Consider the following 27,177-nt stretch of genomic DNA (forward strand, 5'->3'; position numbering starts at 1 on the left):
AAAAAAAATCCCTAAAAATTCCACAAAAATCCCCCAAATCCTCTCCCAAATTTTGCCCCAAATTCCCAAATTTTTCCCATTTTTTTCCCATTTTTCCCCATTTTTCCCCATTTTTTCCCATTATTTCCCCATATTTTTTCCCCATTTTTTCCCATTTTTTTCCCATTTTTTTCCCATTTTTTTCCCATTTTTTCCCCAAATTTTTCCCATTTTTTCCCATTTTTTTCCCATTTTTTTCCCATTTTTTTCCAAATTTTCCCCTTTTTTTTCCCCATTTTTTCCCCAGTTTTTCCCATTTTTTTCTCATTTTTTTCCCATTTTTTTCCCATTTTTTTCTCATTTTTTTCCCATTTTTTCCCCATTTTTTTCCCATTTTTTCCCCATTTTTTTCCCATTTCTTTTCCATTTTTTCCCATTTTTTTCCCCAAATTTTTCCCATTTTTTTCCCATTTTTCCCCAAATTTTTCCCATTTTTTTCCCATTTTTTTTCCCAAATTTTCCCCAAATTTTTCCCATTTTTTCCCCACAGGTGAACGGCACCGAGGGTGAGATGGAGTACGAGGAGATCACTCTGGAGAGGGTGAGAGCCCCAAAATCCCCCAAAATCACCCCAAAAAAACCCAAAAATTCACCCCCAAAATCCTCAAAAATACCCAAGAATTAAAAAAAAAATTCACCCCAAAATGAAAAAAAAATTCAGAAAAATCCCCCCAAATTTACCCCAAATCAGCCCAAAAATCACCCAAAAATTACCAAAAATTCACCCCCAAAATCCTCAAAATTCACCCCAAAATTAAAAAAAAATCCAGAAAAATTCCCCAAATTTACCCAAAATCAGCCCAAAAATTACCCAAAAATTACCCAAAATTTCACCCCCCAAAATCCTCAAAATTCATCCCAAAATGAAAAAAAAAATCCAGAAAAATTCCCCCAAATCCACCCCAAATTTACCCCAAAATCACCCAAAAATTACCCAAAAATTCACACCCAAAATCCCCCAAATTCACCCCAAAATGAAAAAAAAAATCCAGAAAAATCCCCCCAAATTTACCTCAAAATCAACCCAAAAATTACCCAAAAATTCACCCCCAAAATCACCCAAATTCACCCCAAAATTAAAAAAAAATTCAGAAAAATCCCCTCAAATTTACCCCAAAATCACCAAAAAATTCACCAAAAAAACCCCAAAATCACCCCCAAAAAAACCCCAAAAATTCACCCAAAATCCACCTGGGAGCCCCTCAAAAAAAACCCCAAAATTTCATTTTTCTGGGGTTTTTTATTGGGGTTTTTTGAGTTTTTTGGGGTTTTTTTTGAGGTCTCTCTGGGGATTTTTTGGGTGTTTTTTGGGTGTTTTTGGGATTTTTTTTTGGGGTGGGTTTTGGGTTTTTTTGGGGATTTTTGCCTCACACAGGACCCCAAAATTTCCTTTTTTTTGAGGGTTTTTAATGGATTTATTTTAATTTTTTGAGGGTTTTTTTTTAGGTTTTTTTTGGGTTTTTTTTTAGTTTTTTCAGGTTTTTTGGGGGTGTTTTTTGGGGTGGTTTTGGGGTTTTTTTTTTGAGGTTTTTGGGGTGATTTTTCGGGTTTTTTTGGGGTGGATTTTGGGTTTTTTGGGTTGGGTTTGGGGTGGTTTTTGGGTTTTTTTGGGGTGGGTTTTTGGTTTTTTTGGGGTGGTTTTTTGGGTGTTTTTGGGGTTTTATGATTTTATTTTTTTGAGTTTTTTTGGGTGGTTTTTTGGAGTTTTTTTGGGGTGGATTTTGGGTTTTTTGGGGTTTTTTTGAGGTTTTTGGGGTGGTTTTGAGGGTTTTTTGGGTTGGGTTTGGGATGGTTTTTGGGTATTTTTTAAGGTGGGTTTTTGGTTTTTTTGGGGTGGGTTTGGGGTGGTTTTTGGTTTTTTTTTGGGGTGGGTTTTTGGGGTTTTTTGGGTGTTTTGGGGTTTTTTGATTTTATTTTTTTTGAGTTTTTTTGGGTTTTTTTGGGGTGGATTTTGGGTTTTTTGGGTTTTTTTTTTAAGGTTTTTGGGGTAGGTTTTGAGGGTTTTTTGGGTTTTTTTGGGGTGGTTTTTGGGGTTTTGGGGGTTTTTTAATTTTATTTTTTTGAGGTTTTTTGGGTGGTTTTTTTGGGGTTTTTTTGGGGTGGATTTTGGGTTTTTTGGGGTGGGTTTTTGGGGTTTTTTTTGAGGTTTTTGGGGTGGGTTTTGAGCGTTTTTTGGGGTTTATTTGGGGTGGGTTTGGGGTGGGTTTTGGGGTTTTTTTGGGGTGGGTTTTGGGTGTTTTTGGGGTTTTTTGATTATTTTTTTTGAGGTTTTTTGGGTGTTTTTTGGGTTTTTTTTGGGGTGGATTTTGGGTTTTTTGGGGTGGTTTTTTGGGGTGGTTTTTGGTTTTTTTTGGGGGTGGGTTTTTGGGTTTTTTTGGGGTGGTTTTTGGGGTGGTTTTTTTGGGTGTTTTTGGGGTTTCTTGATTTTATTTTTTTGAGTTTTTTTGGGTGGTTTTTTGGGGTTTTTTTGGGGTGGATTTTGGGTTTTTGGGATGGTTTTTGGGTTTTTTTGGGCTGGTTTTTGGGGTTTTTTGGGGTGGTTTTTGGGGTGGTTTTTTGGCTGTTTTTGGGTTTTTTTATTTTATTTTTTTGAGGTTTTTTGGGTGGTTTTTTTTGGTTTTTTTAGGGTGGATTTTGGGTTTTTTGGGGTGGATTTTGGGGTTTTTTTGGGGTGGTTTTTGGGTTTTTTGGGGTGGTTTTTGGGGTGGTTTTTGGGTTTTTTGGGGTGGTTTTTGGGGTGGTTTTTTGGCTGTTTTTGGGGTTTTTTTATTTTATTTTTTTGAGGTTTTTTGGCTGGTTTTTTTTGTTTTTTTGGGGTGGATTTTGGGTTTTTTGGGGTGGGTTTTTGGGGATGGTTTTTTGGGTTTTTTTGGGATGAGTTTTTGGGGTTTTTTTTGAGGTTTTTGGGGTGGTTTTGAGGGTTTTTTGGGTTGGGTTTGGGGTGGTTTTTGGGTTTTTTGGGGTGGATTTTGGGGTTTTTTGATTTTATTTTTTTGAGGTTTTTTGGGTGTTTTTTTTGGGGTTTTTTTGGGGTGGTTTTTGGGTTTTTTTGGGGTGGTTTTTGGGGTGGTTTTTTGGGTGTTTTTGGTTTTTTTTAATTTTATTTTTTTGAGGTTTTTTGGCTGTTTTTTTTGGTTTTTTTAGGGTGGATTTTGGGTTTTTTGGGGTGGTTTTTCGGGGTAGGTTTTTGGGTTGGTTATTTGGTTTTTTGGGGTGGTTATTTGGTTTTTTGGGATGGTTTTTTGGTTTTTTTTGTGGAATTTTCTCTCTAACAACCCCCAAACCCTGCAGGGGAACTCGGGGCTGGGCTTCAGCATCGCGGGCGGCACCGACAACCCCCACGTGGGGGATGACCCCGGGATCTTCATCACCAAAATCATCCCTGGGGGGGCAGCGGCCCAGGATGGGAGACTCAGGTGAGAAATTCACCCAAAATCACCCAAAAATCAGCTTTGGGACCCCCAAAAACCCCAAAATTCACCCCTAAAAACCCAAAATAACCCAAAATTCACCCCAAAATTCATCACCAAAATCATCCCTGGGGGGGCAGCGGCCCAGGATGGGAGACTCAGGTGAGAAATGACCTAAAATCATCCAAAATTCACCCAAAATCACCCCAAAATCGGCCTCAGGACCCCCAAAAACCCCAAAAACCATCCCTAAAAACCCAAAATAACCCCAAAATTCACCCCAAATTCATCACCAAAATCATCCCTGGGGGGGCAGCGGCCCAGGATGGGAGACTCAGGTGAGAAATTCAATAAAATAATTCAAAATTCACCTAAAAATCAGCTTCAGGACCCCCAAAACCCGAAAAACCACCCCTAAAAACCCCAAAATCACCCCAAAAATCAGCTTTGGGACCCCCAAAACCACCCCCAAAAACCCAAAATAACCCAAAATTCACCCCAAATCCATCACCAAAATCATCCCTGGGGGGGCAGCGGCCCAGGATGGGAGACTCAGGTGAGAAATTCAATAAAATAATTCAAATTCATCACCAAAATCAGCTTTGGGACCCCCAAAAACCCCCAAAACCACCCCTAAAAACCCAAAATTCACCCCAAATTCATCACCAAAATCATCCCTGGGGGGGCAGCGGCCCAGGATGGGAGACTCAGGTGAGAAATGAAATAAAATAATTCAAAATTCACCCCAAAATCGGCTTCAGGACCCCCAAAAACCCCAAAAACCACCCCTAAAACCCCAAAAACCACCCCCAAAAACCCAAAATAAACCCAAAATTCACCCCAAATTCATCACCAAAATCATCCCTGGGGGGGCAACGGCCCAGGATGGGAGACTCAGGTGAGAAATTCAATAAAATAATTCAAAATTCATCCAAAATCACCCCAAAATCTGCTTCAGGACCCCAAAAACCCCAAAAATCATCCCTAAAAACCCCAAATTCACCCCTAAAAACCCAAAATTCACCCCTAAAAACCCAAAATTCACCCCTAAAAACCCCAAATTCATCACCAAAATCATCCCTGGGGGGGCAGCGGCTCAGGATGGGAGACTCAGGTGAGGAATTAAATAAAATAATTCAAAATTCATCCAAAATCACCCCAAAATCGGCTTCAGGACCCCCAAAAACCCCAAAAACCACCCCTAAAAACCCAAAATTCACCCCTAAAAACCCAAAATAAACCCAAAATTCACCCCAAAATTCATCACCAAAATCATCCCTGGGGGGGCAGCGGCCCAGGATGGGAGACTCAGGTGAGAAATGAAATAAAATAATTCAAATTCCACCCAAAATCACCCCAAAATCGGCTTCAGGACCCCCAAAAACCCCAAAAACCACCCCCAAAAACCCCAAATTCACCCCTGAAAACCCAAAATTCATCCCTAAAAACCCAAAATTCATCCCTAAAAACCCAAAATAACCCAAAATTCACCCCAAATTCATCACCAAAATCATCCCTGGGGGGGCAGCGGCCCAGGATGGGAGACTCAGGTGAGGAATTCAATAAAATAATTCAAAATTCATCACCAAAATCACACAAAAGAATCCCAAAAAAAAGCCCCAAAAATACCCCCAAAAATTCCCTCCAAACCTCCCAAAAATTTGAAAAAAAGTCCCCAAAAAAATCTGAAAAAATCCCCCCAAAATTAAAAGAAAAATCCTCAAAAAAATCATTAAAAAGTACCAAAATATCAGAAAAAAATCCCAAAAAATCACCAAAAAATCACAAAAAATCCCAAAAAAGTCTCCAAAAAATCACTAAAAATCTCAAAAAAAATCTCCAAAAAATCCCCAAAAAATCTAAAAAAAATCACAAAAAATTCCAAAAAAATCTCCAAAAATTCCAGAAAAAACCCAAAAAAATCGAAAAAAATCCCTAAAAAATCCCCCAAAAATCCCCAAGACCACCCCTAAAAACCCCAAATTCATCACCAAAATCATCCCTGGGGGGGCAGCGGCCCAGGATGGGAGACTCAGGTGAGAAATTCAATAAGATCATCCAAAATTCACCCAAAATCACCCCAAAATCGGCTTCAGGACCCCCAAAAACCCCAAAAACCACCCCTAAAAACCCAAAATAAACCCAAAATTCACCCCAAATTCATCACCAAAATCATCCCTGGGGGGGCAGCGGCCCAGGATGGGAGACTCAGGTGAGAAATGAAATAAAATAATTCAAAATCAACTTTGGGACCCCCAAAAACCCCAAAAACCACCCCCAAAAACCCAAAATTCATCCCTAAAAACCCAAAATAAACCCAAAATTCACCCCCAAAATCATCCCTGGGGGGGCAGCAGCTCAGGATGGGAGACTCAGGTGAGAAATTCAATAAAATTCACCCCAAAATCGGCTTCAGGACCCCCCAAAACCCGAAAAATCACCCCTAAAAAACCCAAAAACCACCCCCAAAAACCCAAAATAACCCAAAATTCACCCCTAAAAACCCCAAATTCATCACCAAAATCATCCCTGGGGGGGCAGCGGCCCAGGATGGGAGACTCAGGTGAGAAATTAAATAAAATAATTCAAATTTCACCCAAAATCACCCAAAAATCGGCTTCAGGACCCCCAAAAACCCCCAAAACCACCCCTAAAAACCCAAAATTCACCCCAAAATCGGCTTTGGGACCCCCAAAAACCCCAAAAACCACCCCTAAAAACCCAAAATAACCCAAAATTCATCACCACAATTCACCTCCAAAATCATCCCTGGGGGGGCAGCGGCTCAGGATGGGAGACTCAGGTGAGAAATGAAATAAAATAATTCAAAATTCACCCAAAATCACCCCAAAATCGGCTTCAGGACCCCCAAAAACCCCAAAAACCACCCCCAAAAACCCAAAATTCATCCCTAAAAACCCAAAATAAACCCAAAATTCACCCCCAAAATCATCCCTGGGGGGGCAGCAGCTCAGGATGGGAGACTCAGGTGAGAAATTCAATAAAATTCACCCCAAAATCGGCTTCAGGACCCCCCAAAACCCGAAAAATCACCCCTAAAAACCCCAAAAACCACCCCCAAAAACCCAAAATAACCCCAAATTCACCCCTAAAAACCCCAAATTCATCACCAAAATCATCCCTGGTGGGGCAGCGGCCCAGGATGGGAGACTCAGGTGAGAAATGAAATAAAATAATTCAAAATTCACCCAAAATCACCCAAAAATCAGCTTCAGGACCCCCAAAAACCCCAAAAACCACCCCTAAAAACCCAAAATTCACCCCTAAAACTCCAAAATTCAACCCCAAAAAACCAAATTCATCACCAAAATCATCCCTGGGGGGGCAGCGGCCCAGGATGGGAGACTCAGGTGAGAAATGAAATAAAATAATTCAAAATTCACCCAAAATCGACTTCAAGACCCCCAAAAACCCCAAAAATCATCCCTAAAATCCCAAAATTCACCCCCAAATTCATCACCAAAATCATCCCTGGGGGGGCAGCAGCCCAGGATGGGAGACTCAGGTGAGAAATGAAATAATATCATCCAAAATTCACCCAAAACCACCCCAAAATCGGCTTCAGGACCCCCAAAAACCCCAAAAACCACCCCCAAAAACCCCCAAATTGACCCCTAAAAACCCCAAATTCACCCCTAAAAACCCAAAATAACCCAAAATTCACCCCAAATTCATCACCAAAATCATCCCTGGGGGGGCAGCAGCTCAGGATGGGAGACTCAGGTGAGAAATCACCCAAAATTGACCCAAAATCACCCAAAAATCGGCTTCAGGACCCCCAAAAACCCCAAAAATCATCCCTAAAATCCCAAATTCACCCCAAAATTCACCCCAAATTCATCACCAAAATCATCCCTGGGGGGGCAGCGGCCCAGGATGGGAGACTCAGGTGAGAAATGAAATAAAATAATTCAAATTCATCACCAAAATCACCCCAAAATCGGCTTCAGGACCCCCAAAAACCCCAAAAATCACCCCTAAAATCCCAAATTCACCCCAAAATTCACCCCAAATTCATCACCAAAATCATCCCTGGGGGGGCAGCGGCCCAGGATGGGAGACTCAGGTGAGAAATGAAATAAAATAATTCAAAATTCATCACCAAAATCACACAAAAGAATCCCAAAAAAAGCGCCAAAAATACCCCAAAAATTCCCTCCAAACCTCCCAAAAATTTGAAAAAAGTCCCCAAAAAAATGTGAAAAAATTCCCCCAAAATCAAAAGAAAAATCCTCAAAAAAATCATTAAAAAGTACCAAAATATCAGAAAAAAATCCCAAAAAATCACCAAAAATCCCAAAAAAGTCTCCAAAATAAACCCAAAAATCCCAAAAAAAATCACCAAAAAATCACTAAAAATCTCAAAAAAATCTCCAAAAAATCCCCAAAAAATCTAAAAAAAAATCACAAAAAATTCCAAAAAAATCTCCAAAAATTCCAGAAAAAACCCAAAAAAAATCGCAAAAAATCCCTAAAAAATCCCCCCAAAATCCCCAAGTCCACCCCCTAAAAACCCAAATTCATCACCAAAATCATCCCTGGGGGAGCAGCGGCCCAGGATGGGAGACTCAGGTGAGGAATTAAATAAAAACACCCAAAATCACCCCAAATTCACCTCAAAATCGGCCTAAAATCGGCCCAAAAATCCCCCAAAAAATCATTGAAAAATGCAAAAAATCGGCAAAACATCCCCCCAAAAATCACAAAAAAAATCGCCAAAAAATTTCCCCAAAATAAAAAAAATCCCTAAACCAACCCAAAAAATCCCCCCAAAAATCCCAAACAATCACCCAAAAAATCCCAAAAAAATCCCAGAAAAATCACCAAAAATCCCAAAAAATCCCCCAAAAAATCACAAAAAAATCACCAAAAAAATCCCCCCAAAAATCATCCAAAAAATCCCCAAAAAATCACCAAAAAATCGCAAAAAAATCGCAATAAATCACAATAAATTGCAAAAAAAGAACAAAAAATCCCCAAAAAATCCAGAAAACCACCAAAAAAATCTCAAAAAAATCTTTAAAAAATCCCAAAAAAATCTTTAAAAAATCCCCAAAAAATCTCCAAAAAATCCCCCCAAAAATCGCAAAAAATCACAAAAAATATTGAAAAAATCCCTCAAAAAAATCTCAAAAAATCCCCCCAAAAATTAAAAAAGAATCCCCAAAAATTAAAAAAAAATTCTCCCCCTAAAAAAAAACCCCACAAAAAATCCCCAATAATCCTAAAAAATCCTCCCAAAAATCACAAAAAAATCACCAAAAATATGCAAAATATCGCAAAAAAACCGCAAAAAAATCCAAAAAAATCCCAAAAAATCCCAAAAAATCCCAAAAAATCCCAAAAAAATCCCCAAAAAATAAAAAAAACCCCAAAAATATCCCCAAAAAATCCCCCCAAAAATAAAAAAAAATAAAAGAAAAATCGCAAAAAAATTGCAAAAAAATCGCAAAAAAATCGCAAAAAATCTGAAAAAAATCGCAAAAAAATAAAAAAAAAATTGCAAAAAATCACAAAAAAATCCCAAAAAAATCCCAAAAAATCCTGAATTTTCCCTCTTTCCCCTCAACCCCAGGGTGAACGATTCCATCCTGTTTGTGAACGAGGCCACCGTGCGGGAGGTGCCCCCAGAACCTTTCCAAAACCCCAAAAAATCACAAAAAATCCCTAAAAAATCCCCAAAAAATCCCCCAAAAATCCCAGAAAAATCACAAAAAATCCCCCTCAAAAATCCCCAAAAAATCCCCATAAAATAAAAAAAAAATCCGAAAAAAATCCCGGAAAAATCGCAAAAAATCGAAAAAAAATCGAAAAAAATCGAAAAAAAATCGCAAAAAATCCGAAAAAAATCGCAAAAAAATCCAAAAAAAATTGCAAAAAATCCCAAAAAAAGTCCCAAAAAATTCCCTGATTTTCCCTCTTTCCCCTCAACCCCAGGGTGAACGACTCCATCCTGTTTGTGAACGAGGCCGACGTGCGGGAGGTGCCCCCAGAACCTCCCCAGACCCCAAAAAATCACAAAAAATCCCTAAAAAATCCAAAAAAAATATCCCCAAAAAATCACAAAAAAATACCAAAAAATCCCAAAAAATCCCTCAAAAAATGACAAAAAATCACCAAACAAATCCCCAAAAAATCATCAAAAAAATCCCCAAAAATCCAAAAAAAATCGCAAAAAAATTGCAATAAATCTCAAAAAAATCCAAAAAAAATCCCCAAAAAATCGCAAAAAAATCCCCAAAAAATTCCCAAAAATTCCAAAAAAATTCCCTCAATTTTCCCTGAATTTCCCACTTGCAGGGTGAACGATTCCATCCTGTTTGTGAACGAGGCCGATGTGCGGGAGGTGCCCCCAGAACCTTTCCAAACCCCCAAAAAATCACAAAAAAATCCTCCAAAAAATCCCCCAAAAATCATTAAAAAAATCCCCAAAAATCACAAAAAAATCCCTAAAAATTCCCCCAAAAATCCCAAAAAATTTCCAAAAAACTCGCCAAAAAATTGCAAAAAATCCGAAAAAATCACAAAAAAATCACAAAAAAATCTGAAAAAAACCACCAAAAATCCCAAAACAATCTGAAAAAAATCTGAAAAATTCCCAAAAAAATTCCTGAAAAATCCCCCAAAAATTAACAAAAAAATCCCCCAAAAATCACCAAAAAATCCCCAAAAAAATCACCAAAAACTCCAAAAAAATCCTGAAAAATCCCAAAAAAAATCCCAAAAAATCCCAAAAAATTCTCCAAAAAATCCCCCCAAAGTCCCCAAAGAAATCCCAAAAAATCCCCCTCAAAAATCCCCAAAAAATCCCCATAAAATAAAAAAAAATCCGAAAAAAATCCCGAAAAAATCGCAAAAAAGTGAAAAAAAATCGAAAACAAATTGAAAAAAAATCGCAAAAAATTGCCAAAAATTCCCAAAAAATTCCAAAAAATTTCCCTCAATTTTCCCTGAATTTCCCACTGCCAGGGTGAACGATTCCATCCTGTTTGTGAACGAGGCCACCGTGCGGGAGGTGCCCCCAGAACCTTTCCAAACCCCAAAAAATCACAAAAAAATCCCCCAAAAATCCCCAAAAAATCCCCAAAAAATCCCAGAAAAATCACAAAAAATCCCAAAAAAATCCCCCCAAAAATCACAAAAAATTTCCAAAAAACTCACCAAAAAATTGCAAAAAATCCGAAAAAATCACAAAAAAATCCCAAAACAATCTGAAAAAAATCTGAAAAATTCCCAAAAAAATTCCTGAAAAATCCCCCAAAAATTAACAAAAAAATCCCCCAAAAATCACCAAAAAATCCCAAAAAAAATCACCAAAAACTCAAAAAAAATCCTGAAAAATCCCAAAAAAAATCCCAAAAAATCCAAAAAAATTCTCCAAAAAATCCCCCCCAAAGTCCCCAAAGAAATCCCAAAAAATCCCCCTCAAAAATCCCCAAAAAATCCCCATAAAATAAAAAAAAAATCTGAAAAAAATCCCAAAAAAATCGAAAAAAATCGAAAAAAAATCAAAAACAAATTGAAAAAAAATTGCAAAAAATTGCCAAAAATTCCCCAAAAATTCCAAAAAATTTCCCTAAATTTTCCCTGAATTTCCCACTGCCAGGGTGAACGATTCCATCCTGTTTGTGAACGAGGCCGACGTGCAGGAGGTGCCCCCAGAACCTTTCCAAACCCCCAAAAAATCACAAAAAATCCCTAAAAAATAAAAAAAAAAATCCAAAAAAAATTCAAAAAAAATCCCAAAAAAATCCTGAAAAATAAAAAAAAATCCCCCTCAAAAATCCCAAAAAAATCCCCATAAAATAAAAAAAAATCCGAAAAAAATCCGAAAAAAATCGCAAAAAAATCGCAAAAAAAATCGCAAAAAATCTGAAAAAAATCGCAAAAAAATCCAAAAAAAATCCCAAAAAATCACAAAAAAATCCCCAAAAATTCCTGAATTTTCCCTCTTTCCCCCCACTCGCAGGGTGAACGATTCCATCCTGTTTGTGAACGAGGCCGACGTGCGGGAGGTGCCCCCAGAACCTTTCCAAACCCCTAAAAATCACTAAAAATTCCCCCTAAATCCTCAAAAAATCCCCCAAAAATCCCAGAAAAATCCCCAAAAAATCCCCCAAAAATCCCAGAAAAATCACAAAAAATCACCAAACAAATCCCCAAAAAATCATCAAAAAAATCCCAAAAAAATCCGAAAAAAATCGCAAAAAAATCGCAATAAATCTCAAAAAAATCCCAAAAAAAATCCTAAAAAAATCCAAAAAATTGCCAAAAAATCCCCAAAAAATCCCCAAAAAATCCCAAAAAAATCCCCAAAAAATCCTGAATTTTCCCTCTTTCCCCCCACTGCCAGGGTGAACGATTCCATCCTGTTTGTGAACGAGGCCGACGTGCGGGAGGTGCCGCACTCGGCGGCCGTGGAGGCGCTGAAGGAGGCCGGGGCCGTGGTGCGGCTCTATGTGATGAGGAGGAAGGTGCCAGCTGAGAGGGTGGTGGAGGTCAAGCTCATCAAAGGGCCCAAAGGTACCAAAAAAACCCAGAAAAAACCCAAATCCTCAAAATCCCCCAAAATCTGATTGAAGTCCTCAAAATCCAGCCCAAAATCCTCAAAATCCAGCCCAAAATCCTCGAAATCCAGATTGAAATCCAGCCCAAAATCCCAGAAATCCAGCCCAAAATCTGAGGTCAAGCTCATCAAAGGGCCCAAAGGTACCAAAAAAAACCCAGAAAAAACCCAAAACCCCCAAAATCCTCAAATCCTGATGGAAATCCCCAAAATCCTGATTGAAATTCCCAAAATCTGGCCTAAATCCAGCCCAAAATCCAACTCAAAATCCCCAAAATCCAGCCCAAAATCTGCCCTGGGAATTCCAAATCCCCAAAATCCTCCAAATCCAACCCAAAATCTGAGATCAAGCTCATCAAAGGGCCCAAAGGTACCAAAAAAACCCAAAAAACCCCAAATCCTCAAATCCTGATGGAAATCCTCAAAATCCAGATTGAAATCCAGCCCAAAATCCCCAAAATCCACCCTGGGAACTCCAAAATCCCCCAAATCCAGCCCAAATTCTGAGGTCAAGCTCATCAAAGGGCCCAAAGGTACCCAAAAAACCCAGAAAAACCCCAAAATCCTCAAAATCCCCCAAATCCTGATTGAAATCCCCAAAATCCAGATTGAAATCCTCAAAATCCAGCTCAAAATCTCCCAAATCCACCCCAAAATCCCCCAAATCCACCCCAAAATCCCCCAAATCCAGCCCAAAATCCTCCAAATTCACCCCAAAATCCCCCAAATCCAGCCCAAAATCTGAGGTCAAGCTCATCAAAGGGCCCAAAGGTACCAAAAAAACCCAGAAAAACCCCAAAATCCTCAAATCCTGATGGAAATCCCCAAAATCCAGATTGAAATCCAGCCCAAAATCCTCCAAATTCACCCCAAAATCCCCCAAATCCACCCCAAAATCCTCAAAATCCGACTCAAAATCCCCAAAATCTGAGGTCAAGCTCATCAAAGGGCCAAAGGTACCAAAAAAACCCAAAATCCACAAATCCCCCAAATTCTGATTGAAATCCTCAAAATCCAGCCCCAAATCCTCAAAATCCGGCTCAAAATCTCCCAAATCCACCCCAAAATCTCCCAAATCCACCCCAAAATCCCCCAAATCCAGCCCCAAATCCTCAAAATCCAGCCCAAAATCTGAGGTCAAGCTCATCAAAGGGCCCAAGGGTACCCAAAGAACCCAAAATCACCCCAAAATCCTGAAATCCCTCAAATTCTGATTGAAATCCCAGAAATCTTGATTGAAATCCTCAAAATCCTGATGGAAATTCACCCCAAAATCTCCCAAATCCAGCCCAAAGTCCTCGAAATCCGGCTCAAAATCTGAGGTCAAGCTCATCAAAGAGCCCAAAGGTACCAAAAAACCCAAAATCATCCCAAAATCCTCAAATCCTGATGGAAATCCTCAAAATCCAGATTGAAATTCCCAAATCCAGATTGAAATCCAGCCCAAAATCCCCGAAATCCAGCCCAAAATCTGAGGTCAAGCTCATCAAAGGGCCCAAAGGTACCCAAAAAACCCAAAATCCACAAATCCCCCAAATCCTGATTGAAATCCCAGAAACCCAGATTGAAATCCACCCCCAAATCCAGCCCAAAATCCTCGAAATCCAGCCCCAAAATCCTCCAAATCCACCCCAAAATCCTTGAAATCCAACCCAAAATCCACCCTGGGAACTCCAACTCAAAATCCCCAAAATCCAGATTTAAATCCAGCCCCAAAATCCTCCAAATCCAACCCAAAATCTGAGGTCAAGCTCATCAAAGGGCCCAAAGGTACCAAAAAAACCCCCAAAATCCTCAAATCCCCCAAATCCTGATGGAAATCCCAGAAACCCAGATTGAAATCCACCCCCAAATCCAGCCCAGAAACCATCCAGGGAACCTCAAATATCCCCCAAATCCCCCAAATTCAAATTGAAATCCTCAAAATCCCAATCAAAATTCCCCAAATCCATCCCAAAATCCACCTGGGAACCTCCAAAAAACCTCTGAGAACCTTGAAATGACCCCAAAATTCCCTCCAAAAAACCCCAAAATTCAGCCCAGGGCACCAAAAATCAACTTGGGAACCCCAAAATCCATCCAGGAACCCCAAAATTGTCCTCAGGGCCCCCAAAATCCCCCAAATCCACCCCAAAATTCACCTTGGGGACACCAAAATTCACCTTGGGGACACCAAAATTCACCTTGGGGACACCAAAATTGTCCTCAGGGCCCCCAAAATCCCCCAAATCCGACCCAAAATTCACCTTGGGATTCCCCAAAATTCCCCCCAGGATCCCAAAATCCATCCAGGAACCCCAAAATTGTCCTCAGGGCCCCCAAAATCCCCAAAAAAACCCCAAAATTCAACTTTGGAACCCCAAAATTCATCCAGGGACCCCAAAATCCCCCAAATCCAGCCCAAATTTCACCTTGGGATCCCCCAAAATCCCCCCGGGAACCCCAAAATTGTCCTCAGGGACCCAAAATCCCCCAAATCCGACCCAAAATCCCCCAAATCCAGCCCAAAATTCACCTTGGGATCCCCCAAAATCCCCCCGGGAACCCCAAAATTTTCCTCAGGGACCCAAAATTCCCCAAATTCCCCCCAAAAAACCCCAAATTCCCCCCCAGGAGCCCCAAATCTGGGGACGCTTGGGGACATTTGGGGACCTCCCAGGGTGACACAGGTGACAGTGAGAGGTGACAGGGACACAGGTGGCACTGGTGACACAGGGGACACTGGGGAGGTGACAAAGGTGACACAGGGAGGTGACAAAGTGGGGGTAAAACAATGAAAGGTGACAAAGGGGGTGACAGAGGTGACATAGATGAGGTTACGCAGGTGACGCAGGGAGGTGGCACAGGGAGGTGGCACAGGGAGGTGACACAGGGAGGTGACACAGGTGATAGGTGACAGCCCTGGGGGAGGTGACACAGGTGACACAGGTGACACAGGGACGTGACACAGGGAGGTGACACAGGTGACACAGGGAGGTGACACAGGACCCAGGGGGAGGTGACACAGTGACACAGTGACACAGGTGGCTCAGGTGGCTCAGGGAGGTGACACAGGTGACACAGGGGAGGTGACACGGCTGTCCCCGGGCAGGTCTGGGGTTCAGCATCGCGGGGGGCGCGGGGAGGTGACACAGTGACACAGGGAGGTGACACAGTGACACAGTGACACAGGGAGGTGACACAGTGACACAGGGAGGTGACACAGTGACACAGTGACACAGGGAGGTGACACAGTGACACAGGGAGGTGACACAGTGACACAGTGACACAGGGAGGTGACACAGTGACACAGGGAGGTGACACAGTGACACAGTGACACAGGGAGGTGACACAGTGACACAGGGAGGTGACACAGTGACACAGTGACACAGGGAGGTGACACAGTGACACAGGGAGGTGACACAGGTGACACAGGACCCAGGGGGAGGTGACACGGCTGTCCCCGGGCAGGTCTGGGGTTCAGCATCGCGGGGGGCGTGGGGAGGTGACACAGTGACACAGTGACACAGTGACACAGTGACACAGGGAGGTGACACAGGTGACACAGGTGACACAGGACCCAGGGGGAGGTGACACGGCTGTCCCCGGGCAGGTCTGGGGTTCAGCATCGCGGGGGGCGCGGGGAGGTGACACAGTGACACAGGGAGGTGACACAGTGACACAGTGACACAGGTGACTCAGGTGGCTCAGGGAGGTGACACAGGTGACACAGGGGAGGTGACACAGGACCCAGGGGGAGGTGACACGGCTGTCCCCGGGCAGGTCTGGGGTTCAGCATCGCGGGGGGCACGGGGAGGTGACACAGTGACACAGTGACACAGGTGACTCAGGGAGGTGACACAGTGACACAGGGGAGGTGACACAGCCCAGGGGGAGGTGACACGGCTGTCCCCGGGCAGGTCTGGGGTTCAGCATCGCGGGGGGCGTGGGGAGGTGACACAGTGACACAGTGACACAGTGACACAGTGACACAGTGACACAGGTGACACAGGGAGGTGACAGAGGTGACACAGGGAGGTGACACAGCCCAGGGGGAGGTGACACGGCTGTCCCCGGGCAGGTCTGGGGTTCAGCATCGCGGGGGGCGTGGGGAGGTGACACAGTGACACAGTGACACAGGGAGGTGACACAGTGACACAGTGACACAGTGACACAGTGACACAGGGAGGTGACACAGTGACACAGTGACACAGTGACACAGTGACACAGGGAGGTGACACAGTGACACGGGGAGGTGACACAGTGACACAGTGACACAGTGACACAGGGAGGTGACACAGGTGACACAGGGGAGGTGACACAGGACCCAGGGGGAGGTGACACGGCTGTCCCCGGGCAGGTCTGGGGTTCAGCATCGCGGGGGGCACGGGGAGGTGACACAGTGACACAGTGACACAGGGAGGTGACACAGGGAGGTGACACAGTGACACAGGGAGGTGACAGAGGTGACAGGTGACAGCCCAGGGGGAGGTGACACGGCTGTCCCCGGGCAGGTCTGGGGTTCAGCATCGCGGGGGGCGTGGGGAGGTGACACAGTGACACAGGGAGGTGACACAGTGACACAGGTGACTCAGGTGGCTCAGGGAGGTGACAGAGGTGACACAGGGAGGTGACACAGGACCCAGGGGGAGGTGACACGGCTGTCCCCGGGCAGGTCTGGGGTTCAGCATCGCGGGGGGCGTGGGGAACCAGCACATCCCGGGGGACAACAGCATCTACGTCACCAAGGTCATCGAGGGGGGGGCGGCGCACAAGGACGGGCGGCTGCAGGTCGGGGACAAGATCCTGGCCGTGAGTTGGGGACACTGGGGGGACATGGGGGACACTGGGGGCACTGGGGGGACATGGGGGACACTGGGGACACTGGGGGGACACTGGGGGACATTGGGGACACTGGGGAGGTTGGGAAACATTGAGGGCAATTGATGACCTTGGGGACATTGTGGGGACTGGGGACACTGGGGACATTGAGAGGGTGGGGGGACATGGGAGGGATTCGGGACATTGGGGACACTGGGGGGACACTGGGGACACTGGGGGGACACTGGGGACACTGGGGAGGTTGGGAACATTGAGGGGATTGGTGACCTTGGGGACATTTGGGGACATTGTGGGGACTGGGGACACTGGGGACACTGGGGGGACACTGGGGACACTGGGGGGACACTGGGGGGACACTGGGGACACTGGGGGCACTGGGGACACTGGGGACATTGGGGACACTGGGGGGACTGGGGAGGTTGGGAAACATTGAGGGCAATTGGTGACCTTGGGGACATTGTGGGGACTGGGGACACTGGGGACATTGAGAGGGTGGGGGGACATGGGAGGGATTCGGGACATTGGGGACACTGGGGGGACACTGGGGACACTGGGGGGACACTGGGGACACTGGGGGGACACTGGGGACACGGGGGAGGTTGGGAACATTGAGGGGATTGGTGACCTTGGGGACATTTGGGGACATTGCGGGGATTGGGGACACTGGGGACACTGGGGGATATTGGGGACACTGGGGGGGACACTGGGGGGACATTGGGGACACTGGGGACACTGGGGGGGGCTCTGGGTGCACTGGGGACACTGGGGGGACATTGGGGACACTGGGGACACTGGGGGGACATTGGGGACACTGGGGACACTGGGGGGACATTGGGGACACGGGGGAGGTTGGGAACATTGAGGGGATTGGTGACTTTGGGGACATTTGGGGACATTGCGGGGGCTGGGGACATTGGGGACATGGAGGACACTGGGGACACTGGGGGGATTTGGGGACATCAGGGACCTTGGGGACATTGGGGACATGGGGGGGATTGGGGACCTTGGGGACTTTTGGGGACGTTGGGGACATGTGGACGTTTGGGGACACTGGGGACACTGTGGGGATTGGGGACATGGGGACATTGGGAAGGTTTGGGGACAGTGGGGACATTTTGCGGGATTGGTGACCTTGGGGACATTCGGGGACGTTGCGGGGACTGGGGACATTGGGGACATTGGGGACATTGGGGACATTTGGGGACACTGGGGACACTGGGGGTATTTGGGGATGGGGGGACATTTGGGGACACTGGGGACATTGGGGACATTTGGGGATATTGGGAAGGTTTGGGGACAGTGGGGACATTTTGCGGGATTGGGGACATTGGGGACACTGGGGTGATTTGGGGACATTGGGGACATTTGGAAGGTTTGGGGATGTTCGGGAAGTTTGGGGACATTGGGAGGGTTTGGGGACATTGGGAGGGTTTGGGGACATTTGGGGACATTGGTGGGGGGGGGGCAGGGGTGAGGTGTTGGCGTTGCTGTCCCCATGTCCCCTCCCTGTGTCCGTGTGTCCCCAGATCCCCTGGCCCTGAATCCCCCAATGTCCCCAATGTCCCCTGAATCCCCCCAGTGTCCCCAATGTCCCCTCAATGTCCCCCATGTCCCCTGAATCCCCCCAATGTCCCCAAACCCTGAATCCCCCAATGTCCCCAATGTCCCCTCAATGTCCCCTGAATTCCCCAATGTCCCCAAATGTCCCCAATGTCCCCAAATCCCCCCTGCTGTCCCTGTTGTCCCCGTTGTCCTGCTGTCCCCAATGTCCCTGCTGTCCCCAATGTCCCCCTGTCCCCTCTGTCCCTGCTGTCCCCAATGTCCCCAATGTCCCCAATGTCCTCAATCCCCCCAATGTCCCCAAATCCCTGAGATGTCCCCAAATGTCCTCAATGTCCCAAATCCCCCCTCAGTGTACCCAATGTCCCTGCTGTCCCCAGTGTCCTCAATGTCCCCAATGTCCCCAAATCCCTGTGATGTCCCCAATGTCCCCAATGTCCCAAATCCCCCCACCTGTCCCCAATGTCCCTTATGTCCCCAAAGTCCTCAATGTCCCCAATGTCCCCCATTGTCCCAAACCCCCCAAATGTCCCCAACCTGTCCAATGTCCCCAATGTCCCCAATGTCCCCAAATCTCCCCTGCTGTCCCTGCTGTCCCTGCTGTCCCCCTGTCCCCCCTGTCCCCACTGTCCCCGCTGTTCCCCCTGCCCCCTCTGTCCCTGCTGTCCCCAGTGTCCCCTCTGTCCCTGTTGTCCCCGCTGTCCCCTCTGTCCCCCTGTCCCTGTTGTCCCCGCTGTCCTGCTGTCCCCAATGTCCCTGCTGTCCCTGTTGTCCCCGCTGTCCCCTCTGTCCCCCTGTCCCTGCTGTCCCTGCTGTCCCTGCTGTCCCTGCTGTCCCCCTGTCCCCACTGTCCCCCCTGTCCCCAGTGTCCCCACTGTCCCCTCTGTCCCCTCTGTCCCCACTGTCCCCTCTGTCCCCTCTGTCCCCACTGTCCCCTCTGTCCCTGCTGTCCCCGCTGTCCCCGCTGTCCCCGCTGTCCCCACTGTCCCCCCTGCCCCCGCTGTCCCTGCTGTCCTCGCTGTCCCTGCTGTCCCCTCTGTCCCCAGTGTCCCCCCTGTCCCCTCTGTCCCCCCTGTCCCGCTGTCCCCGCTGTCCCTGCTGTCCCCAAAGTCCGTGTCCCTGTGCCAGGTGAACAATGTCAGCCTGGAGGACGTCATGCACGAGGACGCGGTGGCGGCGCTCAAGAACACGTATGACGTGGTGTACCTGAGGGTGGCCAAGGCCACCGTGCCCGGCCTCGGGGACAGCTATGGACCCCCTGATGTGACAGGATGTGAGTGGGGACACTGGGGACACTGGGGACATTGGGGACATGGGGACACTGGGGACATGGGGACACTGTCACACGTACGACGTGGTGTACCTGAGGGTGGCCAAGGCCACCGTGCCAGGGCTTGGGGACAGCTACGGGCCACCTGATGTGACAGGCTGTGAGTGACACTGGGGACACTGGGGGGATTGGGGACACTGGGGACATTGGGGACATTGGGGACACTGTCACACGTACGACGTGGTGTACCTGAGGGTGGCCAAGGCCACCGTGCCCGGCCTCGGGGACAGCTACGGGCCACCCGATGTCACAGGATGTGAGTGACACTGGGGACACTGGGGACATTGGGGACACTGGGGACATTGGGGACATTGGGGACATTGGGGACACTGGGGACACTGGGGACATTGGGGACATGGGGACATTGGGGACACTGTCACACGTACGACGTGGTGTACCTGAGGGTGGCCAAGGCCACCGTGCCCGGCCTCGGGGACAGCTACAGGCCACCCGATGTCACAGGATGTGAGTGGGGACACTGGGGACATGGGGACATTGGGGACACTGGGGACACTGGGGACATTGGGGACATTGGGGGAATTGGTGACATTGGGGACACTGGGGACATTGGGGACACTGGGGACACTGGGGACATTGGGGACATTGGGGACACTGAGGGGATTGGGGACACTGGGGACATTGGGGACATTGGGGACACTGGGGACACTGGGGACATTGGGGACACTGGGGACATGGGGACACTGGGGACACTGGGGACACTGGGGACATTGGGGACACTGGGGACACTGGGGACATTGGGACACTGGGGACATGGGGACATTGGGGACATTGGGGACACTGGGGACATTGGGGACATGGGGACACTGGGGACATTGGGGACATTGGGGACACTGGGGGGATTGGGGACACTGGGGACACTGGGGACACTGGGGTCACTGGGGACATTGGGGACATGGGGACACTGGGGACACTGGGGACACTGGGGACACTGGGGACATTGGGGACATTGGGGACACTGGGGACATTGGGGGCACTGGGGACACTGGGGAGATTGGGGACACTGGGACATTGGGGACATTGGGGACACTGGGGGGATTGGGACGTTGGGGACACTGGGGGGGCGTTGGGGACATTGGGGACATTGGGACATTGGGGACATGGGGACATTGGGGGCACTGGGGACACTGGGGACATTGGGACATTGGGGACACTGGGGACACTGGGACATTGGGGACACTGGGGACACTGGGGACATTGGGGACATTGGGACATTGCGGGGATTGGGGACATTTTGGTGACATTGGGAGGGTTGGGGAGGGACATTGGGGTGGGGGGGCATCGCCCTGTGCTTGTGTCCTTGTCCTTGTCCCCAATGTCCCCAATGTCCCTGTGTCTTGTCCCCAATGTCCCCACTGTCTCCAATCTCCCAGTGTCCCCACTGTCCCCAGTGTCCCCAATGTCCCTGTGTCCTGTCCCCAGTGTCCCTGTCCCCTCTGTCCCTGCTGTCCCCAATGTCCCTGTCCCTGTCCCCAATGTCCCTGTCCCTGTCCCTGTCCCCAGTGTCCCCTGTGTCCCTGCTGTCCCCAATGTCCCCAATGTCCCTGTCCCTGTCCCCAATGCTCCTGTCCCCAATGTCCCTGTCCCCAGTGTCCCCAATGTCCCTGCTGTCCCCAATGTCCCTGTCCCTGTCCCCAATGTCCCTGTTGTCCCCAGTGTCCCTGTCCCTGTCCCCAATGTCCCTGTCCCTGTCCCTGTCCCCAGTGTCCCCAATGTCCCTGTCCCTGTCCCCAGTGTCCCTGTTGTCCCCAGTGTCCCTGTCCCTGTCCCCAATGTCCCTGTCCCTGTCCCTGTCCCCAATGTCCCTCTGTCCTATCCCCAGTGTCCCCAATGTCCCTGTCCCCAATCCCCCCAATGTCCCCAATGTTCCCTCTGTCCCCAGTGTCCCCAATGTCCCTGTCCCTGTCCCCAATGTCCCTGTCCCTGTCCCCAATGTCCCTGTCCCCAATGTCCCTGTCCCTGTCCCCACTGTCCCCAATGTCCCCAATGTCCCCAGTGTCCCTGCTGTCCCCAGTGTCCCCAATGTCCCCTCTGTCCCTGTCCCCAGCCTACTCCGCCCACCTGGACTCGGAGCTGCCCCCCCAGAGTTTCCTGGGCCCCGAATTCCCCCCGGCGCTGACCCCGACGTCCCCGCGGCGCTTCTCGCCGGGCCCCAAGGAGCTGCTGCCCGACGATGACGTCCCCAGGTCTGTCCCCAATGTCACACAGGGTCATTTCTGTCACCAGGGGTCACTCAGGGTCACTCAGGGTCACTCAGGGTCACTCAGGGCTGTCCCCTTCTCACCGGGGCCCAAGGAGCTGCTGCCCGACCACGACGTCCCCAGGTCTGTCCCCAGTGTCACCAGTGTCCCCAAGGGTCACTCAGGGTCCCCAAGGGTCATTGGTGTCCCCAGGGGTCACTCAGGGTCCCCAGGGGTCACTCAGGGTCACTCAGGGTCACTCAGGGCTGTCCCCTTCTCGCCCGGCCCCAAGGAGCTGCTGCCGGATGATGACGTCCCCAGGTCTGTCCCCAGTGTCCCCTGTGTCCCCAAGGGTCATTGGTGTCACCAGGGGTCACTCAGTGTCACCAGGGGTCACTCAGGGTCACTCAGGGTCACTCAGGGCTGTCCCCTTCTCGCCCGGCCCCAAGGAGCTGCTGCCGGACGATGACGTCCCCAGGTCTGTCCCCTGTGTCACACAGGGTCCCCAGGGGTCACTCAGGGTCACTCAGGGTCACTCAGGGTCACTCAGGGTCATTGGTGTCCCCAGGGGTCACTCAGGGTCACTCAGAGTCCCCAAGGGTCACACAGGGTCACTCAGGGTCATTGGTGTCACCAGGGGTCACTCAGGGTCATTGGTGTCACCAGGGGTCACTCAGGGTCACTCAGGGTCACTCAGGGTCACTCAGGGCTGTCCCCTTCTCGCCCGGCCCCAAGGAGCTGCTGCCCGACGACGACGTCCCCAGGTCTGTCCCCAATGTCCCCTGTGTCCCCAAGGGTCACTCAGGGTCACTCAGGGTCCCCAAGGGTCACTCAGGGTCACTCAGGGTCACTCAGGGCTGTCCCCAAGGAGCTGCTGCCCGACGACGACGTCCCCAGGTCTGTCCCCAGTGTCACACAGGGTCATTGGTGTCACCAGGGGTCACTCAGTGTCCCCAGGGGTCACTCAGGGCTGTCCCCAAGGAGCTGCTGACCGATGACAACGTCTCCAGAACTGTCCCTGATGTCCCCAATCCTCCACGGGGCTGAGTGTGTCCTGGGGCTGATGTCCCCAAATGTCCCCAGCATCCCCAACATCCCCAATCCCCCTGATGTCCCCAATGTCCCTGATGTCCCCAACCCCCCTGATGTCCCCAATGTCCCCTCACTGTCCCCAATGTCCCTTCACTGTCCCCAGGGAGCCGCGGCGCATCGTGATCCCGCGCGGCTCCACGGGACTGATGTCCCCAAATGTCCCCAATGTCCCCAATCCCCTCACTGTCCCTAATGTCCCTGATGTCCCCTCAATGTCCCTGATGTCCCCAATGTCCCCTCACTGTCCCCAATGTCCCCTCACTGTCCGCAATGTCCCCTCAATGTCCCCTCAATGTCCCCAGGGAGCCGCGGCGCATCGTGATCCCTGTGGCTCCACGGGGCTGAGCCTGTCCTGGGGCTGATGTCCCCTAATGTCCCCAACATCCCCAATGTCCCCTCACTGTCCCCAATGTCCCCAATGTCCCCAGGGAGCCGCAGCACATCGTGATCCCGCGCGGCTCCACGGGGCTGAGCCTGTCCTGGGGCTGATGTCCCCAAATGTCCCCAACATTCCCAATCCCCCTGATGTCCCCAATCCCTCTCACTATCCCCAATGTCCCTGATGTCCCCTCAATGTCCCCAATGTCCCCAGGGAGCCGCAGTGCATCGTGATCCCGCGCGGCTCCACGGGTCTGATGTCCCCAAATGTCCCCAATCCCCCCAGTGTCCCCAGCATCCCCAATGTCCCCAATGTCCCCTCAATGTCCCCAGGGAGCCGCGGCGCATCGTGATCCCGCGCGACTCCACGGGGCTGGGCCTGTCCTGGGGCTGATGTCCCCAAATGTCCCCAATCCCCGTGACACCCCCAATCCCCCTCACTGTACCCACTGTCCCTGATGTCCCCTCACTGTCCCTGGTGTCCCCAATCCCCCTGATGTCCCCTCACTGTCCCCAATGTCCCCGTGTCCCCAGGGAGCCGCGGCGCATCGTGATCCCACGCGGCTCCACGGGACTGATGTCCCCAAATGTCCCCAATGTCCCCAATCCCCCCAATGTCCCCAACGCCCCCAATGTCCCCAATCCCCCTGATGTCCCCAATGTCCCCTCACTGTCCCCAATGTCCCCAGTGTCCCCTCACTGTCCCCAGGGAGCCGCGGTGCATTGTGATCCCGCGCGGCTCCACGGGGCTGGGCCTGTCCTGGGGCTGATGTCCCCAAATGTCCCCAAATGTCCCCAAATGTCCCCAATCCCCCCAACATCCCCAATCCCCCTGACACCCCCAATCCCTCTCACTGTCCCCAATCCCCCTGATGTCCCCAATGTCCCTGATGTCCCCAATGTCCCCGTGTCCCCAGGGAGCCGCGGCGCATCGTGATCCCGCGCAGCTCCACAGGACTGATGTCCCCAAATGTCCCCAATGCCCCCAATTCCCTCACTGTCCCTGATGTCCCTGATGTCCCTGATGTCCCCTCACTGTCCCCAATGTCCCCTCACTGTCCCCAGGGAGCCACGGCGCATCGTGATCCCGCGCGGCTCCACGGGGCTGGGCCTGTCCTGGGGCTGATGTCCCCAAATGTCCCCAACATCCCCAATGTCCCCAATCCCTCTGATGTCCCCTCAATGTCCCCAATGTCCCCAATGTCCCCGATGTCCCCAGGGAGCCGCGGCGCATCGTGATCCCGCGCGGCTCCACGGGGCTGGGGTTCAACATCGTGGGGGGCGAGGACGGCGAGGGAATCTTCATCTCCTTCATCCTGGCCGGGGGCCCGGCCGACCTCAGCGGGGAGCTGCGCAAGGGAGACCAGATCCTCTCGGTGGGTGGCACTGGGGACACCTGGGGACACTTGGGGACATCGGGGGTGGCAGTGAGATTGGGGATTTTTGGGGTTTTTTGGGGATTTTTTTGGGTTTTTTTGGGTTTTTTTTGGATTTTTTGTCACCACCATCATCATCCTCAGCAAGAGAATGGGTCCCAGGTCACCCTCAGAGTGTCCCTTGGGTGTCACAACCCCTTGGGGACACCTGGGGACAGCAGGGTGGCAGTGGGATGGGACGGGATTGAGGATTTTTGGGGGTTTTTGGGGATTTTTTTGGGTTTTTTTGGGTTTTTTTTTTGATTTTTTGTCATCACCATCATCATCCTCGTCACAAAAACGGGTACAAAGTCACACTGAGAGTGTCCCTGGGGTGTCACAACCCCTTGGGGACACCTGGGGACACTTGGGGACAGCGGGGTGGCAGTGGAGTGGGGCGGGATTGGGGATTTTTGGGAGTTTTTTGGGGATTTTTGGAGATTTTTTGGGGGTTTTTTTGGATTTGTGTGGCCACCATCATCATCCTCGTCACAAAAACGGGTCCCAGGTCACCTTCAGAGTGTCCCTTGGGTGTCACAACCCCTTGGGGACACCTGGGGACAGCAGGGGACAGCAGGGTGGCAGTGGGATGGGACGGGATTGAGGATTTTTGGGGGTTTTGGGGGATTTTTTTTGGGTTTTTTTGGGTTTTTTTTTGATTTTTTTGTCATCACCATCATCATCCTCGTCACAAAAACGGGTACAAAGTCACACTGAGAGTGTCCCTGGGGTGTCACAACCCCTTGGGGACACCTGGGGACACTTGGGGACATCGAGGGTGGCAGTGGGATGGGGCAGGATTGGGGTTTTTTGGTTTTTTTGGGGTTTTTTGGGGGGTTTTTTGTCATCACCATCATCATCCTCACCATGAGAATGGGTACAAAGTCACACTCAAAGTGTCCCTGGGGTGTCACAACCCCTTGGGGACACCTGGGGACACCTGTGGACACTTGGGGACATCAGGGGTGGCAGTGGAGTGGGGCGGGATTGGGGATTTTTGGGGTTTTTTGGGGTTTTTTTGGGATTTTTGTCACCACCATCATCATCCTCAGCATGGGAATGGGTCCCAGGTCACCTTCAGAGTGTCCCTTGGGTGTCACAACCCCTTGGGGACACCTGGGGACACTTGGGAACATCAGGGGTGGCAGTGGGACACGGCAGGATTGGGGATTTTTGGGTTTTTTGGGGACTTTTTTGGGTTTTTTTGGTTTTTTTGGGTTTTCTTGTGGCCACCATCATCATCCTCACCATGGGAATGGGTACAAAGTCACACTCAAAGTGTCCCCAGGTTGTCCCTGGAATGTCACAACCCCTTGGGGACACCTGGGGACACTTGGGGACATCAGGGGTGGCAGTGGGACGGGGCGGGATTGGGGATTTTTGGGGATTTTTGGGGTTTTTTGGGGTTTTTTTGGGATTTTTGTCACCACCATCATCATCCTCACCATGAGAACGGGTCCCAGGTCACCCTCAGAGTGTCCCTGGGGTGTCACAACCCCTTGGGGACACCTGGGGACACCTGGGGACAGCGGGGGTGGCAGTGGGACATGGCGGGATTGGGGATTTTTGGGGGGTGTTGGGGTTTTTTCCCCCCAATTTTCCCCTTTTTTCCCCATTTTTCCCCATTTCCCAAATGTCCCCAAGTGTCCCCAGATGTCCCCAAGCGCCACCACGTGTCCCCAAGTGCCACCACGTGTCCCCAAGTGCCACTGCATGTCCCCAAATCTCCATTTTCCCCCAATTTTTTTCCCTTTTTTCCCCATTTCCCCCAATTTTCCCCCATTTTCCCCATTTCCCCTGTACCAAACTTGTCCCCAAGTGTCCCCAAGTGTCACCTCGTGTCCCCAATTGCCACCTTGTGTCCTAGCTGTCCTCAACTGTCCCCAACTGTCCCCAAATGTCCCTTTTTCCCCCAATTTCCCCACATTTTCCCCATTTTTCTCCCATTTCTCCCCATTTCCCCTGTACCAAACTTGTCCCCAAGTGTCCCCAAGTGCCACCCCGTGTCCCCAACTGTCCCCAACTGTCCCCTCAGGTGAACGGGGTCGATCTGCGCGGGGCCACCCACGAGCAGGCGGCGCTGGCGCTCAAGAACGCCGGCCAGTCGGTGACAATCGTGGCCCAGTACCGGCCTGAAGGTGACACAGTGTCCCCAAAATGTCCCCAAAATGTCCCCAATGTCCCCAAGTGTCCCCAGGTGTCCCCAGGTCTCTGTGTCCCCGGCCAGTCGGTGACAATCGTGGCCCAGTACCAACCTGAAGGTGACACAGTGTCCCCAGAATGTCCCCAAGTGTCCCCAGAGTGTCCCCAAGTGTCCCCAAGTGTCCCCAATGTCCCCAAGTGTCCC

At 49.5% G+C, this 27,177-nt stretch overlaps 1 protein-coding gene across 9 annotated transcripts in view; it reads left to right on the forward strand.

The window, feature by feature from the left end:
* DLG4 (discs large MAGUK scaffold protein 4) overlaps positions 1-27,177 on the forward strand; it is a 58,892-nt gene that overhangs the window by 13,458 nt on the left and 18,257 nt on the right. For 2 of the 9 annotated variants that reach the window (XM_033084304.2, XM_033084300.2), the window contains exons 4-11: positions 530-580; positions 3,331-3,455; positions 11,824-11,993; positions 16,691-16,827; positions 19,546-19,690; positions 21,813-21,951; positions 24,635-24,791; positions 26,866-26,968. In XM_033084304.2, the coding sequence (XP_032940195.1) occupies positions 530-580; positions 3,331-3,455; positions 11,824-11,993; positions 16,691-16,827; positions 19,546-19,690; positions 21,813-21,951; positions 24,635-24,791; positions 26,866-26,968 (1,027 nt within the window). Of the gene's footprint in view, positions 1-529; positions 581-3,330; positions 3,456-4,537; positions 4,564-7,494; positions 7,537-8,014; positions 8,043-11,823; positions 11,994-13,478; positions 13,538-13,780; positions 13,807-16,690; positions 16,828-19,545; positions 19,691-19,760; positions 19,848-19,916; positions 20,004-21,812; positions 21,952-24,634; positions 24,792-26,865; positions 26,969-27,177 lie in introns of those variants that run through there. The other 7 variants (XM_033084302.2, XM_033084303.2, XM_033084307.2 and 4 more) reach the window with 7 other exon arrangements.

Source organism: Catharus ustulatus, chromosome 37 (genome assembly GCF_009819885.2).
Source record: "Catharus ustulatus isolate bCatUst1 chromosome 37, bCatUst1.pri.v2, whole genome shotgun sequence".
Lineage (NCBI taxonomy): Eukaryota > Metazoa > Chordata > Aves > Passeriformes > Turdidae > Catharus > Catharus ustulatus.